Consider the following 18922-nt stretch of genomic DNA (forward strand, 5'->3'; position numbering starts at 1 on the left):
TCTGTCGATTTAGGGAGCAGTCTTCTCCGATGCGATCCACGAATGTAGTATTGAGACTCAAAATTCGCATGTCTGGTCATAGCGCCAATGATTTCTCTGCTACCAAAGTTGTTGTCCTTACCTGCTCCGCTGAAAATAAGACCTGCTTGCAGAAAATCTCCCAATCCTACGAATGGTACTCCGATAGATTCCGTCTTCAGTAGACAGGATATTGACACCAGTTTCCACTCACTCCAGCATATGCTATCACGACGCCGCCAAGTGGTGGACTTTCCCCGTTTGATGTATACGTCGCACTCTCTCGAGGACATGGTAGAGAGGATATACGTCTTCTATGTGATTTTGACGAGAAGTTGCTAACGACTCGCCCAAGTGAATATCTTTGTTTGAAGACCAACAGATTGTGAAGCTTGACCAGATAACGGAGCAGTGGTGGTGGTGGGATTCAAAGAAGCAGCGAGCCATAATATATTGATTGCAGATTCATTCAGAGTTGGACAACAACATATATATGCGCTTGTTCAATGTTACCTTGTAACAGTACATGTACAGTATTCTCGTATGCACACATCGCAGTACTAGTACTTGTAAATGTAAATAAACTCTCACAGGGGTCATAAAGTGGGATCGTACAGCCACAATTATGGAGTGATAATGACCTTGTAGGTACAAGGTACATACTTCAAAGCTTCACTGGCAGTGCACGATAATCTGCCACGATTGTCCTTGCAAAATTTGCATGACAGGCTGTTGCAAGCAACACTGTTTAAATGTGTTTGACGCGAAGCTGGGAAATCACGCGAAGTCTATCTGCGTCTTTCCTCCAGCCTAGCGCCGCACGTCTCTCCCCGAGTCCCCCCTCGAAACTTACCATTATTATGCCTAGAGCACCTAAACTAGCGTACATAGGATCCTATTACGACTGCCTCCGCTACTGCTATGGTGTCCCAAAGTCAGTATGAAAACCTATGACAAACACGCAACATTCGTACACCTGCGCAACAACCACAGTTCAGCGAAAGTTTCCTTGGATTCATTGAAAGCTTGCGAAAAAAAAGTCACGACCCTCATGGTGGCCTTCGCACACAGTTGCGCAGCACGAAACCAATTGGCACCCCGAGCCCAATAGTACAGACTAAGAGCTCTGCTGAATTCACAGTGGACAGCAATATTGTAAGCTTACACCATCCATATCAATTTCGTAGTTGGACTAATCAACTTCTGTCAAGAAAACATGGATGAATATGTTGCTCATGATAATTTTTCTGACCATCAGCCTATCCAGTGAAGCCCATCCCTGCATCGTATACGAGATACACCTGAAGATTACCTGGAGCCTCTCGATGTGGACGAACAGATCCTGCAAGAATCAAATACTCGCATCAAACTCGACGACCTCGGCCACTCCGTAATGTACATTAATACATTCAGAGTAGCCTCCCCCGGTGATGACCCAAGGATCTGAATGACTACTGACGCACTCGAACGCTTGCGAAATCCTCCGTGCGAACCTACCAACCATTAATGATGATGTTACTCATAACAGGGTAGTACCAGAGGCCGCCTTTCAGCCGAGATCTCTGTTACTCTTCGCCTCTCTTTGCCCGCTCGCAAATTCTTTTATCTTAGCGGTTTGGTAAATCAGGGTCAGGACGACGACGGAACATCGAACTTTGTATGATATGATCGAACATGACTGAGATTAACAGGCCTGAAGTTCCCTATAAGGTCAGTCGGTCCAGAACCCCAATATTGGCGTTCAAAAATGCTAATTAGGATAGAGGCCAATAATTACGTGGTACGCATGGCCTCCGCTAAGGTGTGACATTTTCGCGTCGTACTCGCACTGTGCAATACTAGTACTGGGCGTACATAGACAAGTGTGGAGGTATGTCGGTACTAGTACTTGGGAATATTATCTAACTTCTAACTGGCTTCCTAGACAAATCCTTTTGCCACCGCTGGAAGCTTCTGTATAACTCTTTACGGACGTACAAAGGCATTCCAACGAGCTGCAGTGACTTCGTCGAGAATGAAGTGGGCACCGACTTGACTCTGCAACCGGTTTTTTTCTCTACGTGGCAGAGAACCTGCTACGCAAAAGCATGCTGTGCAGTTCGGAAGTTTTCATGAATATCGGGACACCAGCCTGAGAATCATCGGTAGACGAGTCTTCCGAATTGCTGTACAAGATCTTCAAGTTCAGGAAGCTTCATTACGGGAACGCGGAGCTGACCTTCGCCGGAAAAGTCTATAAGATTCATCACCCAAGTCACTGCAATGTTAGCCTGCCCTGAAGACCACCTGAACTACCTCCCAAATGCTAACTTTGGACAAACAGACACAGACATCGGCCTTGTCCGAAAGCCTCAAAATGCTAAGTCTGGACAGAGATTTGGTCAAATTTAGGACAAACCTATTTATTTCGAGGGTGTCTCAGGAGCGGATCAAAGCTTTTTATCTTCCCGGGATGCCATGGAAAACCGGGAAAATATCGTTCCGAGAGTGATGCTATAATGCCATACTTCGTAAGTTTTTCTCAAGAGCTTCAGGGGCCCTAGACTGACTCCCGAGCTGAAGTTTTGGGCCCACCAATGCCAGCACAAACCTGCATAGACTATGATGTGTTCGCTCTAGCGATAATTTGCGAGAGAGGACAGGAGACAAAGTGAGATGAAGCTGAGTGGTTGTCCCGATATTCGCCATGTTACTGACATCGCAGTAAGTTCTAATCGCTTCCTTATATCAGGAGGTTCAAGTGTTTGAAAATGAATGAGTAACGGGCTTGTGCCCAGATTTCGGACTTTAACAGCTGACCAGATAGGTGATGAGCTCTAACGGCATAAAGGACCGACGTCCTCAGATGACAGTCCTCTCGGGTATGTAACATTCAGCGGACTGCCAATCATATCTGTGGCTATCCTGGAAAATGACAAGTCATTTCGGCTCTACCATCACCGGCACTGTCCAACTTGAAGTGAATCTCAGGTTCGCTTTGTAAAGAGTGGGCAGTGGGCTATCTGGTATATAACGGACGAGAGTCGGAGAAAATAAAGTAACATTCGTTGTTCCTCCAATCACTCCATGACATCAACGTCGCAGCTCCGTCAGTCAAATCTATTCGAGAAACGCTCCGAGCTCCTCAGCCGCGACGCTCGAGTACTTCTCTCGTACGAGAGAGCCAGGGCTATTGGCTTAGCACACGGTGCATATGAAGCTTTCTTATTCATGGGACACATCTTGATCTCGTATTGCAGGCATCACTCTTCATGACACTTTGGATTTGACGCAAAAATTTTGGGACATGCACATCGATCCAATCATGGTCCTAGATGGGGCTGCATCCACACTGCTGACCATCCAGTAACAATTTGGTTGCAGGAACACTTGCTCAATATGCCGCAACTACTAGACCTGATTTGGTTTCCCTTGTCGAGGATATTCTTCGATGGGATGTTATGTGAGCAAACCTTAACATCAATCTTGCAGAAGCGCTACATGGTCTCGTTGCAGTGGTCAATTCTGCCTTACCGAGCTGGGGAGAGGCCTAGACATCTTCCGAATGAAGACATCAGCGACACTTCTCCCACGGGTGAATTCGATCTTCATACGCCTTTGCCCTCAGATGCCAAGTACGAGATCACTATATCTTGAGAGCTGTTAATCATGCTAGCCCAGGTTCATGCCGCCAACTGTTCCAGTGAAAGGTCTTCCATGTATCGCCATTGTTTTCGCACAACTGTACGTGAACGGCGAATGCCGTGGACCTCGACCGTTTCTTGTCAATATAAACGACGGATATCATATGTGCAACGGGGTGACTTCGAGGCGAGTGCCTCTTTAAATCCATTTCACCTATTCCAAACTTATTGCTCTACGACTAGGTTGCTACCACCCAGAGGAGGCTCAGCTCCCGTCAATCATGCACTCACAAGCTTCCATCATGTCTGCTTACCGCCGTCGGCCCTTCTCGGGGACCTCGACAAGTCCAACAGAATGCATCGTGACTTTATGTCCTCTATATGGCGTGTTTGCGGTCGGGTCAGCTGGCGATTGGTTCGATTGCAATACCTGATCTCCAGATGTCATCGTACATCGCCGCGCGTTACTTTCAGCGTCGTCATGTCACCAGCGTGTATGGAAATCCTGTACCCATACTTTCATACCGGACGCAACAGCTTCCTTTACTACATGCCATCGCTCAGGCGTTCGTTCTAGGAGCGCTTTACAAATGGGCTATCGAACAGTTCATGGACAAGAATCTTGATGTTCGTGCGCGACATGGCGTCGCGGCTTGCTGTAAAGCGGTCATGGTTCAACACGCACAATTTGCAAATTGTGCCCTGTCTGAAAGAATGGGAGCTCAAGGCCTCTTCGAATACAATCGGCTGTCCAACTTTTATGTACGAACACCTTCTCTTGGACAGTCATGTTAGAGCAAGAATTAACCTGTTTCGCAGAGCGAGATGAGGGGAATTAGCATCGCTGAAGGTGACATTTTAGGTAGGCGACTTTTAGCCTTCTCCGGTGATGTGATACTGACCAAAGACGTCAGGACTTTCCATGCGTCAGTGCAGTGCATCGATGTCCGCGCAAGCTAAAGACTTACACAAAACTATAGGACTCGTGGGAGATACCTTAGCGCAAACGTACACGTTACCTCTCTCGACACACCCAGACGGCCCCCTTGCGTTGCACGAAATCTCGTTATTCGATGAGGCGACCGAGACCGTTTCCTCTTCATCCGACTTCACACAAGCGTTTATGCAATATGTGCAGCCGCGCTGTCAGCTGATGGTCGAATCCATGGGACACCGCATAGGCCTATGACGCCGCTGTCGACCAAGGGGTCTCCCAATGTCTCGTCGATCTGTATCTCATCAATGCGATCAAGACAGATGCCGCGTGGTACGTAGAGCGTGGTATATTTACGCGGCAGGCCATTATGCGTATGGAGGATACTGCTTTGTGGCTGCTTTGCCTCGCCTAGACGAGTTGCTCGCTGCGATGGAGGTTGAGCCATACGTCACGTCACCCATCATATCGGACGAGTGCTGGCGGAAATTTAGCAGGACCTTGCCTGTCTATAGCTCCCCTCAGGCTGAGGAGCCAGCGCAGCCGACTTTGGTTTTTGAGCGAGCTCGACTTTGAAGTTCTGGGTCGCTATAGCCTTGAATAAAAATATGATAAATCTTTGGCGACGGTTGTTCATAACTTTATTAGTCTGTTGAGCCACTCAGTTAGTTAGTGATTTATTTTTCTCCCCATTTACTTTCGATGTCCAGAAAACACCCATGCCATGCTCCATTTGATACTATCCAGGGCCTAAACAAACAGATACTTATCCCATTAATATATTCGTCGGAATGGTTGCTAAATTTCCAAGGTACAGTATGCCACAGCACCTGTTCATATACACAATTCTAGAGCTTTGATTTCTCTGTGGAAATATCGTATTTCCTGTTCAGAAAGTCGGCCATAACTCGTGCTGTATGAACAGTTAGATGGCAATCAATCGGTCCTTTATGTCAACACACCAAGCTCTTCTGGAGATTCCTGAGGAATCTAAGGCACAATTACATTAGTTATGGAAACAATCGATGGTAAGATACGGACGAAATGGCTAGATGACTTGAAGATGACGTTAGATGAATTTGCAGGTCTGCGCCAAGCACGCTGCTTCCTCACTTCCACTAGCATCGTCCTGTCGGATAACGCCTATCAGTTGGTGAACTTCACTCCGCCACCCTGACCTACACATCCTGGCTTGGTTTTCCGGGAAGAACCCACAGTAGCTCAATATTTTCGTCAAGCTTTTCCATCAATTCCCAAGTTTCACGGCTGGCTCGTGGGTTTGCAAGCACAAGAGCCTCGTGAATGGGAGGCGTTTTCAATCTGACGCATCCGCTTTCATCCTCGTACAGTCCGAAATCGACATAGAGCCGAAGGACGTCAGGATGCCAAGCAGAGAACATGGGTGAAGATTTAAAGGAACGCAAGGCGTCCTCCCTACAATTATAGTCAGTAGTACTCCAACGCAAGAATATTGTCAAAGTTCAAGTTTAATCACCGTGATGGCCATTGATCCCGTCTTGGCAAGGTAGCCCCAACCAAGTACTGCGTGTGCTCCCACGTAAATTCTTGGTAAGTATCAATCATCGCATCGAGGAGAATCATAGAGGAGAACAAGGCCGGGAAATGCAACGCGGCTAACGACCTGTGCAATATTATGGGATTCGACAGGTTTCTGAACTGCAGATGACATACACCGAGCAACCTCCAAACGAGTGTCCTGCTACGACCAAGGTCCGCGAGGAAAAGCCACTCTTTTCGCGTGATTCACCAACGGATGCAGGAACTCGATGAAGTTGGATAGGCAGAGAAGATGTTTCTACCTCTTCTGGCATATAGTTGATGAGAAAGTTTACAATGTCTCTCGCATTGTCAGTCCAATCAACTGTTGTCGATTAATTCCAAGCGGAAGGTCTAAGAAGTGATCTCTCACAGCTACCACTGAGATTATGTCGGTTTAGCAGAGCAGAGTCTCCATGTTGCACGGATTCCCATGACCAGATCTCATCTATGACACCACAGGCGGCTAGTAGATAGCATAAATGGGTCTCCCATATCTAATACACGATTAGATTCCTAGCATACATGAATAGGTATTATGAGACTCACTTCCTTCGGAAAACCCGTTGCGTGCACAAGGAACAAGGTGATCCCCTTCGTTCTGACCTTCACCTCTTGGTCCTTTTTCACATATCGGTTGACGCAATTCCACAGCAATCTTTCGTCTGTAACCCCGGAGTAGCCGTCCTCACCTAGCCGGACCTGTTGTTCCATGAGTTCAAGTCCTACATTCTTGATATCCCTCTCGGTTCTTTTCGAAGAGCGAGGTGGCTCGGGAACTGGAATGTTTGGGGTGACTCTGGGATTGGCTGCAGGTATGATATGCGTGCTGATGTTGTATGTGCCGAGTAAGTCATCGGACCTGGGTTTGAAGGGCAGGGGCGGAACTTTGACGTGCCCTTCATGAGGCTTGAATGGCACCCATGGACGGGGTTTCACGGTCGTCCGGAGTGTTGTAGGTGTGTAAGGATACGAGGATGTCATGACTGTCGGCGACTGCTGCCTGGAAGTCTCTATTCTGTCAAGTAGTTGTTTTCTGTTCCGAAAGAGAATGCCGGATTGACTATTTTGCAGAATCAGATGAGTCTGATGCCGTCGTGATCACCCCGGCAGGCCAGTCACCTCCGACAGACTTGGAATGGAAGGAAGATAACGTACCATATTTACGATGCCGGTATGTGCGCTCCTGAAAGACTCGAAGTCAATCATGGTGCATGATGGATCAATTTCTGACACCGTGACGAGGAAGCTGCAAGTGAGCACCATGATTCAGAAAGGTGATGGAAGTACACTGAGATACTTGAATTCCCCCAGTTAGCCCGGAGTCACTCTGGAAACAAGTAATCCTTAGAAGGAATAACTGTCTTCGGAATCCCATCTAAGTAGCACTAGTGTAAGGTCATGGCCTATGGCTATATACTATCACATTTTTATGATTAGCCTTATGTTTAGTCCCGAGGGTGAGAAGTACATGGAAAGAGCAGCATAGGGTGGCTTCACTACTGCATGTCGCGTTTTGGCAGGGCCAGCAGATTTCCAGATTCTGATCTCTCTCAGATTCAGAAGCCTTCAAGCTTCAAGGACGGTATTCAAATTTCAAAGTACGTCTCGAGCTTTAGTGCTGAGGGTGTCGCGCTCCTCCTACTTCGTGTTCTCGATGCAAGACTTGCAAGTCGAATGTAGAACTGATTAAAATGATTCTGAAACGTTCTAGACTCTTGCCAAGTCTACTTCATCTCATCTTCGGCAAACACCGAAAAGTGAAGTCGTTCAACCTCACCTGGTTCAGTTCTTTGCTGATATCGTCGCGTGGCTCTCGGCATCAGAACTCACTCGTCCTTTCTGAGTACGTCGATTGCATATTTACCCCTGCTATATTTATTCGTATGCTACCGTTGATCGCAGTATATATTTCGGAACGATTATTTTCGTTCATCCCAAATATTCCGAACACCGATGCCATCTCCTTGACCCATGATCGGTACCATGTTGGAATCAGGCATCGAAGCCCCGGTCAACGCCGGTGACGGCGTATTTGGTAACAGCTTCAATATTCAATGCCTAACAGGGCGGCTGGCATCTTCTTGATGTACGTGATTGAGATCTGATCAAGCCATGGACTACGTAGGGAGCAGCCAAACAAGCAATCAACCCTTGCTAGGAAAGCTCACCTTCACAATGCCCGTCACGGTATAGTTGCTGTATCTGCTAGTAAGTTTGGTAAACTTCTCGCCTAAATCCTTTTCAGTTCTAACACAACATCATCAAGATTCAAGTGCGTCGTTCACAAAACCTACCACGGTACAATCACCCGGATATGCTTGCACACATTCTATGACGGGTGCATCACAGCAGCTGTAACTCACTACGTTCCCTATCGATCAGTCCCCACTTCACTCGACGACTTATTACCAGCAAATTCAATCGTGAAACGCATGAGAGGGGTAGGTGGCAGAACGTACGCGGAATCTTCACATACCCCGCCTCAGCTTGTGGATCGACATTATAGAATGCCCATACCAAATTTTAGGATGTCCGCAGACAATTCTATAGGCCACTATTGTCTGCTCATATCAAGCACGTGCAGCGCAACAAGCTCATCTTTCGGAACAACATCGGTAAGTACAGACATGCTTGCGCGACTCCGTAGCCACTGTATTCGCATCCGTCAACTCCATGGCACGTCGGAATAGAGGGAGAATTACCTTTAGCTTTGTTCAGTCAGAGGATCTTTCACCTCCATTTACTGGGATGCCTGGAATGAACTTTTGGGTCATTCTTTTTATATCTTCTTTTTACTTTGGGATTTCTAATGCCCGCTACCTATTGATAGCTAGTCGGTTTTGTAAAGCTCCACGCTAATTTCCAACTGCCAGGTCGGACCTGGCAGTGATCATGACGACCACCTTCGTCCCGCGAAGCGTCCAGATGCTGACACGACAAATCCCTGGCCAGGTTTTTGTTCACTGGCAGTACCAGTTACTATCCGTGAAGATGTGCAGAAACTGGCAGCTCTGATACGGCTGTTGGTAACCGTGGGCCTCGACGAAGAGAAGGCAGAATCAGACCATTCTCCTGGATCAAACTTTGAAAACGAGCTAGTCACCGTAACATCTACCGAGCAGTACACCCTGCCAAATCTACCGGAAACATGTCATGGTTCCCCTCAAGATGCGTCTTGCACTTGTCGCATTTCTCCGCTCGTTGCTACTGGGACAAAATGCGTCAAAGGTTATCCTATTCCTTGCAGACTTCGTGGATTTTCACTAGCATTTGCTAGGCGATTCAACTTACTTGCACGTAACAGTTATGCCTAGCTATGTTCTCCTGTCGGTTGCGTCAACGCCGGTTCCAGCTTCAGTGACTGGTTGGAAGTGAGCCTGAAGTGACTCGGCCATCGTGTGCTCTCCTCGTTCCGGTCGTCTGACCATTGCAAGCTCACGAGAAATCAAGTTGATGGGCCATGCATAGCTTCCATTCCATCGATGTAGTTTTCTCTATCCTGAACACTATCATAATCCAGTTGAAGATACATACCTCGCTAGAGTTGGAGAACAATACTGAGGTGTCGACGAAAGACGCAACGATGTAAATACCAGAAGCCGAGAAGTACCGTAGTAGTGTATGGTGTCGATGGTAATTAAGATAACGAGATAGAGCACTTAAGAGCTAACAAAGATCGTGTTACGAAGCAGTAAAAATCATGTCGAAAGGTATAAGTGTATCATATGAAGCGTTTGTTTCAGTAGTAAGCAGAACCAGCAGAAAACTGGGGTATGTTAGAACCAACAGTATTAACCTGAAACAAGGGGTGTTGGTTATCGGTGACGTCTGGCGAGGGAATGGGATGATAGAAAAAGAAACACACCTTTGCAAGCTTTTGCCCTTGAGATAAAACAACGAGGCAAGACCTCAGACCCTTCAAACACCACTGCCGTTCGAGCCAGGAAAGGAGATGATGATTCCAGAAAGCCTCAAATATATGATTGAGCTTGTCATCCCGTGGATTTGGAGCACGCGAGAGGTGGACAGCCCAGTTTTGACAAGCATACTTCAGGGCATCAGAGGCGGATCGACTGTGTTCCTGTGCTTCGTTTGCGAAAATGATAAAGGCACCCATAACACGGACGATCTCCTGTGGAAAAAGACCTTCTGGCAATACACAGGTGGCATACTCATGGTGGCTTAACGCCAGGAACGTCGGAAGCATCAAGAAATCTGGCAGGTTCTTGAACTGTTGGACCACTTGGAAAGCTGGCAGTAGAAGTAATTCTTGGGCAATCTTATATTTGGTGATTGCTTCCAATGTACTGGAGAATTCTTCCATTGTCACCCAGACAGACGCTGCAGGAGTGGACTGCCATGCTTTGCCGTGGAGCGTCTGTAGCCAGTCCCGCCCACGCGGAGTCTGCAGCCAGCTTCGCCCGTGTGGGGTTTGCAGCCAGTCGTACCCGTGGGTCGTCTGCAGCCAGATTCCCCCGCCCTCGGTCTGCAGCCAGTCTCTCCCGCCCTCGGTCTGCAGCCAGTCTCCCCTACCCTCTGTCTGCAGCCAGTGTTGCCCGTGCGGGATCAACAGCCAGTCTCGTCCGCGCTGGGTCTGGAGCCACTCTCTCCCGCCCCGTGTCCGGAGCCAGTCTAGTCCGCGCTGGGTCAGCATCCAGTCATGTACGCGGGTGGTCTGTAGCCAATCCTTCCCTTCTGGGTTCCACAGCCAGTCTTTCCCGTCTTGGGTCTGCAGCCAGACAATCATGCCTGAGTTCTCCAGCCAGTCTCTCCCGCCTGGGGTCTCTAGCCAGACTCGCCCATCCCGGGTCTCTAACCAGACCCACCCGCCCTGGGCGAGCCAGTCTCTCCCGCCTGGGGTCTCCAGCCAGTCCTGGCCCCTCAACCACCGTTTCCCGCTCCAGGTTTTCGGCCAGCGTTCCCCACCCTGGGGCCCCAGCCCGTCGTATCTTCTCTGAGTCTGCAGGCAGTTTGTCTGGGGTGGGGTCTGAACCCAGTCTTGCCTGTCTAGGAGGTGTGGCTGGTTCGGGGTCTGCGGGTAGTCCCGTCTACCCAGGGTTCCTGGGCAAACTTTCTCGCTCGGGGTCTGCAGGTAGTCTGGTTCTCTTCTCTGTGTCTGCAACCACTCATGCCCTCCGTCAGTCTGCAACCAGTCTTGTCCTTTCTGCGTCTGCAACCAGTGTTGCGCTCCCTGGCTCTGAAGCCAGTCTTGCCCACCCAGGGTCTGCAGCCAGTCGTGCCCTCTCTGGGTCTGCAGCCAGTCATGTCCTTCCCGGGTTTGCAGCCAGAACTTCCGCTGCGTGGTCTGTAGCCAGTCACGGTGCGTGGTCGGCAGCCAGTCTGACCCACACATTGTCAGCAGCAAGTCTTGTCGGCACATGAGCTGCGGCCAGTATCTCTCAACCTGGGTCTGCCACCAGTGAGCTGCAGTCGGGTTCTCCAACCAAACTCGCCCGTCCTGGGTCTCCAGCCAACGACTCGCGCCCCTGGTCTTCAGCCAGTCGCTCCCGCCCTGACTAACTAGCCAGTCTTGCCCTCCATGGGTCCGCAGCCAGCCTCTTCCGCCCTGGGTACCCAGCCAATCCCGCGCAGTTGGGTTCTCTAGCCAAACTCGCCCATCCTGGGTTTCCAGCCAGTCACTCCCGCCTTGAGTTACCAACCAGCCTCTCCCGCCCTGGGTCTCCAGCCACACTCTCCCGCCCCGGGTCTCCAACCACTCTCGCCCCACCGGAGTCTGCAGCCAGACTCGCCCAACTTTAGTCTGCAGCCATGCTTGTCCTCCCGGTGTCTGCAGCGAGTCTTCCCCTCCATGGGTCTGCAGCCAGTCTCGACCTCCCTGCGTCCGCAGCCAGTATCGCCTGCGCAGAGTCTGCAGCCAGTCTTTCCCGCCCAAGGTCTGCAGCCAGTCTCTCCCACCCTGTGTCTGCAGCCAGTCTCGCCCTCCCTGTGTCTGCAGCCAGTCGTCCCCTCCGCGGGTTTGCAACCAAGCGCACCCGTCCAGGGTCTCTAACCAGAATCGTAGATCTGGAGTGCGATCTCCCCGAAGCCACATCAGGCTCAAAAGGGCTGACATTGGCTCCGGTGGCTGGACGAGGAAGACCAACGAGTCTTTTAATTCCTTGGGGTCTTGGGGCTGCAAAGCTTGGCTCTGTCTCTGTAATTCTGAGAGGGCATGAAGGAGGGCTGTGCTTTTTGGAATCTCCTTCATCATCAAGCGGAAAGAAGCGTCGGCGAGTAGGGAGTGGGTGGTTGACATATCGTGTGCGTGAAGGAGGCTGCAGTTTGAGGGGTCGGAAACGTAGTCCCGAATGGACGAGTGACAAAGATTTACCGGGAGACTGGAGTCAGTAGGGATATCGATGACCGACCGTAGCTGCACTAGCGTTGTCTCGACATCCCTGCCAGGACCAGGCCCGAGTAGTTTCGAGATTTGTGACATCGGCAGAGGGTCTGCAAGGGCAGCAACGACGGATAAGTGCAGGTATGCCCGCTTGGGGTCAGAACATGTAGAGAGAATACTATCATATAACTTGTAGACCTCCGTTCCTGGTAGCAACTCGCTCGTTAGCTCGAGCATCAGCTGCAGCCGACCATGGGGATCATTATCTCCATCGTCGATAATAAACTTCATCATCGTAGACGCCACGATGAAACGTCTGCCCGCGCGGCTTGCCAGCTGCGCAAGTTGATCCCTCGATGGCTGCGGGAAATCCGGGTGGCGATTTGCCAGCTCTCCGAAGGAATGCTTCAAGAAAATATAAATGTCATTGTCGACATCGGCGCCGTCTAGCGAGATGGTGGTGGCAGCGCCCTCCCCAGAAGTTTTCACTGGTATCTCGCACACCAATGGGCCCACCTCCTGGTTCTGAAACGCTTTACAGATATGCGATTCCGAACGACTCGTGAGCAGAATGTGGGTCGCGGGAAGATCAGGTTCACGGAGAGCTTGTGCAAGGGAAAGGATGAGATCGGTAAGCTCAGGTTCAGATGTGCATTCATCAAGGGCATCAACGACAAACACTAAAGGCGGACACCCGCGCAATCTGAGTCGAAGTTTCCGGAGAGGTTGGATAAAGAGAACCTCCATCTGGTCGCAGAGAGGCGTGTCGGGGTCTAGCAGGGCGGGATTCTCGTGGATAGCTCTGTTTACATCCTTCCGGATGCTGGGGAAATTGTTGACAAGCTGGTAGACAAGCGTCACAAAAAAGTATCCAGCCGTGCAACGTTTCGTGTTCTTGCGCGAGAAAAAAAAAGTTGCTCCGAGCCGCTTTTCGACATTCGTCTGCTCTGTCATTTTTAGACCTCTCATCCTTTCAGCTACTGTGAACGCAACGGCAGACTTTCCAACGCCTGCCGTGCCATGTAGCCAAATGAGTTGATTCTTCTCTCGGTCTTCTAGTAATTTGTGGATGTAGTTGAGGAGATCCACCCGAGTCCCTTCCAAACATTTCGGGTGGGGCTGACGTTCACGGGAGTTATATTGAGCACCCTTGACAATGACCTCTGACAGCCTCGCCCAAGTTCCTTCAGACGATGGAAGAACTATTAATAAAGTCAGAGAGTGTGGTAAATAGGTACAAGAGAGACAGATACTGACATTGATCCCCGCTCATTCAAAAATATGCGTGATGAAATTGACTAACTGAAAGTGCTAGCCAGGTTCGAGGGTGCCGTTAAACTATCATTTGGGCGATAGTTATGTCGAGGGATGACGTACGAAGGATTGAATTACGCTTGTAAGTTGTGACAAGACTTAGGTCGCAAAACGATCCAGCTGTCGAGTGATAAAAGGGGTTGGTTGGTTGATTGGTTGAATGATTGGATGGTTGTGGGACGTAGTTGAAGCTAAAGGACGACTGGGCGCTCATTTGGATGCAGGAGGACACGGGGCTTGCACGAGGCTGCTGTACATGCCAGCATCAATTGTTAGCCAATCACATCGACTACTGCACAACCAGACAGAATCAGCTGTAGTCTGCATAAGTGAAGTAGGGATCAAGAAGGATGTTAGCAGTTTGTATGGACAAGATTGAATATTAAGGGTTGCATTGACAAGTTACAATGTTTGCATATGGTCAGCGAATCTGATCACTCCCACTTTCCATACTATCCAGCACCTAAACAAATAGATACTCGTCCTATTAATATATTCACGCACAGCACCCGTTCGTATATGCAATTCTAGAGCTTTGATTTCCTGAGGAAATATCGTATTTCCTGTTCAGAAAGTCGGCCATAACTCGCGCTGTATGAACAATTAGATGGCAATCAATCGGTCCTTTATGTCAACATACCAAGCTCTTCTGGAGACTCCTGAGGAATCTAAGGCACGATTATGTCAGTCATAGAAACAATTGAAGGCGAGATACAGACGAGGTGGCCAGCTGACTTGAAGATGATGTTGGATGAATTTGCAGGTCTGCGCCAAGCACGCTGCTTCCTCAATTCCATTAACATTGACCTGTCGGATAGCGCCTATCAGGTAGTGAACTTCATTCCGCTACCCCGACTTACACATCCAGGCTTTCTTTTCCGGGAAAAATCCACAGTAGTTCAATCTTTTCGTCAAGCTTTTCCATCAATTCCCAGGTTCCACGTCTAGCTTGTGGGTTCGCAGTGAGAAGAGCCTCATGAACGGGAGGCACCTTCAATCTGACGCATCCGCTTTCATCCTCGTACAGTGCGAAATCAACATAGAGCCGAAGGACGTCAGGATGCCAAACAGAGAAGGTGGGTGAAGATTTAAAGGAACGCAGTGCGTCCTCCCTACAATCATAGTCAGTAGTACTCTGACGCAAGAGTATTATCAAATTTTAATCACCGTGATGGCCACTGATCGCGCCTTACCAAAGCAGCCCCAACCAAGTACTGGTTGTTCTCCCACACAAATCCTTCAAAGGGATCAAGCGTCGCATCGATGAGAATCATCGAGGAGAACAAGGCAGGGAAATGCAACGCGGCTAACGTCCTGTGCAATATTGTGAGATTCGACAAGTCTCTGAACTGTGAATGACATACACCGGGCAACCTCCATATGAGTGTCCTGCTACGGCCAAGGTTCGGGAGGAGAAGCCACTCCTTTGGCGTGATTTACCGATGGATGCAGGAACTCGATCAAGTTGGATAGGGAGAGAAGATGTCTCTACCTCTTCTGGCATATAGTTGATGAGAAAGTTTGCCATGTCTCTCGCATCGTCAGTCCAATCAACTGCTGTCAATCAATTTCAAGCGGGAGGTCTGAGAAACGATCTCTCACAGCTTACCACTGAGATTTTGTCTGTTTAACAGAGCAGAGTCCCCATGTTGCACTGACTCCCATGACCAGATCTCATCTATGACACCACAGGCGGCTAGCAAATAGCATAAATTGGTCTCACATATCTAAACACGATTAGATTCTCAGCATGCATAAACAGGTATCACGATACTCACTTCCTTCGGAAAACCCACACCGTGCACAAGGAACAAAGTGATCCCCTTTGTTCTGACTTTGGCCTCCTTGTCCCTTTTTACATATCGGTTGACGCAATTCCACAGCAACCTTTCGTCTGTGACCCCAGAGTAGCCGTCCTCACCTAACCGGGCCTGTTGTTCCATTAGTTCAATCCCTAAATCCTTGATATCTTTCTTGGTTCTTTTTTTCGAAGAGCGAGGAGGTGGCTCGGGAACTGGAATATTTGGGTTGACTCTGGGATTGGCTGCAGGTATGATATGCGTGCTGATATTGTATGTACCGAGTAAGTCATCGGACCTGGGTTTGAAGGGCAGGGGCGGGACTTCGATGTGCCCCTCATGAGGCTTGAATGGCACCCATGGGCGCGGTTTCGCGGTCGTCCGGAGTGTTGTAGGTGTGTAGGGATAGGAGGTCATGACTGTCAATGACTGCTGCCTGGAGCTCTCTTTTCTACCGACTTCCAGTTCAGAGAATACGGTACGGATTGATCGTTATCTTGCAGAATTAGCACGGATTATATACCGCCCGGTCATGGCTGTAACATTCAGCTAGGGATCTTTCAATTGTGAATGCCGTGACCGGGCTTTGACGGCTCAGCAGTTGTTCGAAGGAGCCAAGTAAGGTCTAGTAAGGCCATATTTTAGTATTCAGAATGATAACGGGGTACCAAAAGCCGAATCAGAAACAAACATTCCAGAAGGTCAGAACCAGCTACAGCCGGATCTCAAATCCGTCCATCAGTGCGCTATTGAATTAGGTCCACATCTTATCCATCACAACCTAAAGATATATAGATATAGATATAGCACGATAATCACGGCGAAGAAAACTTGATCGCGCCAGTCATAGGGTCCGTGAACGTGAACATGGCAGCGTGCGACACCATTAACGCAAACGTCGCAGTCCTGAGTAGTAGTAGTATTAATAGTGTCTCCAAGTCAGATTTATGCACTGCGGACTCACATGAGAGCCGTCCAAGGCGTACTCCCACCCTCCTTTGTCCGAATAGGGTGCTGGTTCATGAAGCTGCTGAGCGCGATGAGGACTACTGGCCATGCTAGGTACCTGTGAAGATGAGTTGTGAGATAAGGGATACCTGAAAAGAACAGCCAGCATGGAAAGGTGGTTTTCATACACTAGACTTACCGATTTCTAGAAACTAACACTAAGCCAGCGAGGAACATGCCCATTGAACCAATAGTGTCTGTCAGTGTGTGTTGAGTTCTGTAGAATCAAACGAATGAGCTGCACTCACCAGCAGACTCTGCACGCCACGTTTTCGGCAGAGACAGCTTAGTTTCTCGAGTCGAATCTCTTGGGTCTGTGGACATGTTGGAATATTAATGAAATGTTGAAGCTGAAGCAAAACGCATCCCATCAGGATTCAGCTGAAAACTACTCACGTGACTAGTACTTCCGACCAAGACCAAGTTAACTTGTAGTGCTTCTTCTTGGCACCATCAACCATGTTCCCCACCCCCCCAATCCTAGCCTCAGCACTAGCCAAAATCTCCACTCCCTTCCGCCGCTCCCAACTCGGTCTCTTCCACGGCAAAACCAAACAATACGGAAACAATGTCCCGCACTCAAAACACAAAACCCGACGTACATGGCTTCCTAATGTTCACACCAAACGCTTGACATCGGATGCATTGGGGCGGGATGTAAAAGTAAAGCTTACGACGCGTGCGCTTAAGAGTATTAATAAGGTGTGTTGCTAGTTTGTTTTGGTATTTTAAGGTGGTTTTCTCATCATACCCTTTTACGGGGGAGTAGCATGGCGGCGTTGATAATTACCTCCTGCGGACAAAACCCGATTTGTTAGGTATCGAGGGGATGCGTCTCAGGATCTTGGTACGCGAACAGCTAGACGTCAAACGTGTCGAAGAGGAGGCTTTGGCACAAGCAGAAGCGAAGATCCAGCTCGAGAAAGAGATGAAAGAGGCAAAACAGAGACGCAGAGCGAAAGTCGCACATGCGCAGAAATCGAAGGAAGCGAGGTTGAACATCTCTCAGGGGATATTTGGGTCGGGACCGACGCCTCCTCGAGTTGATGTGTCATAACTAGTGGTGAGTGAGGGTTATTCAGTGCTTCTTGTAAGATCTCTGAGCTGAATCCTGATGGAATGCAGATGCGGCTGTCCTGTAGTATATACTCCTAGATAATACCTCGAATTTCAACGACCCAGCTTCCTTCAAGTTAAATCCGCGCATGTTGCATTTCATTTCAAACGCCCAGGGTCCTATCGCAAGAATAATCTACCAAGGCATGGTCATGATTATATGCCATACCATGCGATTTATGTGGTGAGAGATGAACGAACGGAACGAGCGTGATGCGTCTATAGGTATATCAATGAAAATCTGATTATTTAAATCCTCCCAGAGCAGCGCAGTGCAGTAGCGAAATCGAAAACATGAATGACGAATAACAACAATAAAAGGGACAAAAAACGTAGACGTAGGACCTCTCCGAACATGATGCAGCTCCGGCATGGAGCACCTTCCGCCACCACGTCCGCACAATAGTTGTATTCGACACAGTAGTGCTCACTCCCACTCCGAATCAGAGCTCGTTAGCGTTGACCCCTGATCGACTCACACCTACAGACCGCATAATCTTCATAGACGGAGTCTGTAACGAGCCAGTCCACTTGGAGTGCACACTCCGATAATTGCTCTCCAAGTCCAGACGAGCTGGAAGAGTGGTTCAGGTCCACGGAATTCGAATTCGAATAGAGATTTGTCTGTGAGTCTTGCTTCATCTTCGCCTTCGTCCTCCGCGTACAATTGGACGTACCCGTCTTCTGTGGTGGGTTATCGAGAGTGCTCATGCGACTGCGACTGTGCTGAGGGTTCACGGAGATACATGAAGGGGGTGAGTTGCCCTGGACGCGTGACAGGTGGAGGATTAAACAGCTTTCGCAGTGTATCTGGATCCCCTGGAATAACACGCTGCGAAACATACTCAGCAAAGATGACAAGAAAAGCCACTATGAAAAACGGACCTGCATGACGACAATTTTTGCTTCGTAACCTCCGAGTTCGTTGTTTTCCTTGCCAATACCTATCTGGACCATAACATCAAAGGTACCACGCTGTGTTCCTTTAGCTGTTCGAACAGAGTGACCTTCGGCAGGAGAATAGGCATTCGGGGGTGATTGAGCGGGAGAAGGAGTAGGGTCTTGCGGGGCAGATTGGGGTAACCGGCCAGCGGAAAGGTATTGTGGGGGTAGGTGTTGAGGACGAGAATGGGAGGATTATGAGGATGTACTAGGCGCTGAGACAGTGCGCATATTAGAGGTGGAACTAGGAGATACTATAGGCGAGTTT

The 18922-nt window shown here is 49.1% G+C and overlaps 6 protein-coding genes across 6 annotated transcripts; 3 read left to right on the top strand and 3 right to left on the bottom strand.

Moving 5' to 3' along the window:
* The first annotated feature begins 3162 nt into the window (after positions 1-3162).
* Positions 3163-5188, top strand: DFJ58DRAFT_760318 (acyl-CoA dehydrogenase NM domain-like protein). Its single transcript, XM_041388406.1, has 10 exons — positions 3163-3205; positions 3258-3363; positions 3413-3460; positions 3514-3592; positions 3674-3828; positions 3885-4041; positions 4083-4403; positions 4461-4503; positions 4622-4786; positions 4895-5188. The coding sequence occupies exons 2-10, from the start codon at positions 3305-3307 to the stop codon at positions 5149-5151; spliced, it is 1284 nt and encodes a 427-aa protein (XP_041249669.1). The 5' UTR covers positions 3163-3205; positions 3258-3304; the 3' UTR covers positions 5152-5188.
* A 235-nt stretch (positions 5189-5423) lies between these two features.
* Positions 5424-7123, bottom strand: DFJ58DRAFT_760320 (Alpha/Beta hydrolase protein; the record flags this gene model as incomplete). The annotated part of the gene is made up of 8 exons (XM_041388407.1): positions 6682-7123; positions 6506-6629; positions 6268-6457; positions 6071-6217; positions 5758-6009; positions 5617-5704; positions 5538-5565; positions 5424-5488 (listed from the first exon to the last, which is right to left on the bottom strand). Exons 1-8 carry the CDS (start codon positions 7114-7116, stop codon positions 5424-5426), a joined length of 1329 nt encoding a protein of 442 aa, XP_041249670.1. The 5' UTR covers positions 7117-7123.
* A 1211-nt stretch (positions 7124-8334) lies between these two features.
* DFJ58DRAFT_405543 (uncharacterized protein) lies at positions 8335-9633 on the top strand. The gene is made up of 3 exons (XM_041380239.1): positions 8335-8343; positions 8402-8750; positions 9009-9633. Exons 2-3 carry the CDS (start codon positions 8568-8570, stop codon positions 9447-9449), a joined length of 624 nt encoding a protein of 207 aa, XP_041249671.1. The 5' UTR covers positions 8335-8343; positions 8402-8567; the 3' UTR covers positions 9450-9633.
* A 4652-nt stretch (positions 9634-14285) lies between these two features.
* Positions 14286-16005, bottom strand: DFJ58DRAFT_760336 (Alpha/Beta hydrolase protein; the record flags this gene model as incomplete). Its single annotated transcript, XM_041388408.1, has 8 exons — positions 14286-14380; positions 14430-14457; positions 14509-14596; positions 14650-14901; positions 14957-15103; positions 15154-15346; positions 15399-15516; positions 15568-16005. The coding sequence occupies 8 exons, from the start codon at positions 16003-16005 to the stop codon at positions 14286-14288; spliced, it is 1359 nt and encodes a 452-aa protein (XP_041249672.1).
* Positions 16006-16207: 202 nt separating this feature from the next.
* Positions 16208-16958, bottom strand: DFJ58DRAFT_760341 (uncharacterized protein). The gene is made up of 5 exons (XM_041388409.1): positions 16845-16958; positions 16736-16793; positions 16556-16654; positions 16532-16534; positions 16208-16494 (listed from the first exon to the last, which is right to left on the bottom strand). The coding sequence occupies exons 1-5, from the start codon at positions 16918-16920 to the stop codon at positions 16404-16406; spliced, it is 327 nt and encodes a 108-aa protein (XP_041249673.1). The 5' UTR covers positions 16921-16958; the 3' UTR covers positions 16208-16403.
* A 34-nt stretch (positions 16959-16992) lies between these two features.
* DFJ58DRAFT_676867 (uncharacterized protein) lies at positions 16993-17793 on the top strand. The gene is made up of 3 exons (XM_041383128.1): positions 16993-17298; positions 17366-17659; positions 17722-17793. Exons 1-2 carry the CDS (start codon positions 17056-17058, stop codon positions 17651-17653), a joined length of 531 nt encoding a protein of 176 aa, XP_041249674.1. The 5' UTR covers positions 16993-17055; the 3' UTR covers positions 17654-17659; positions 17722-17793.
* The last annotated feature ends 1129 nt before the right edge of the window (positions 17794-18922 follow it).

Source organism: Suillus subalutaceus (genome assembly GCF_016647625.1).
Source record: "Suillus subalutaceus strain FC151 chromosome Unknown DFJ58scaffold_6, whole genome shotgun sequence".
NCBI classification, from domain to species: Eukaryota; Fungi; Basidiomycota; class Agaricomycetes; order Boletales; family Suillaceae; genus Suillus; species Suillus subalutaceus.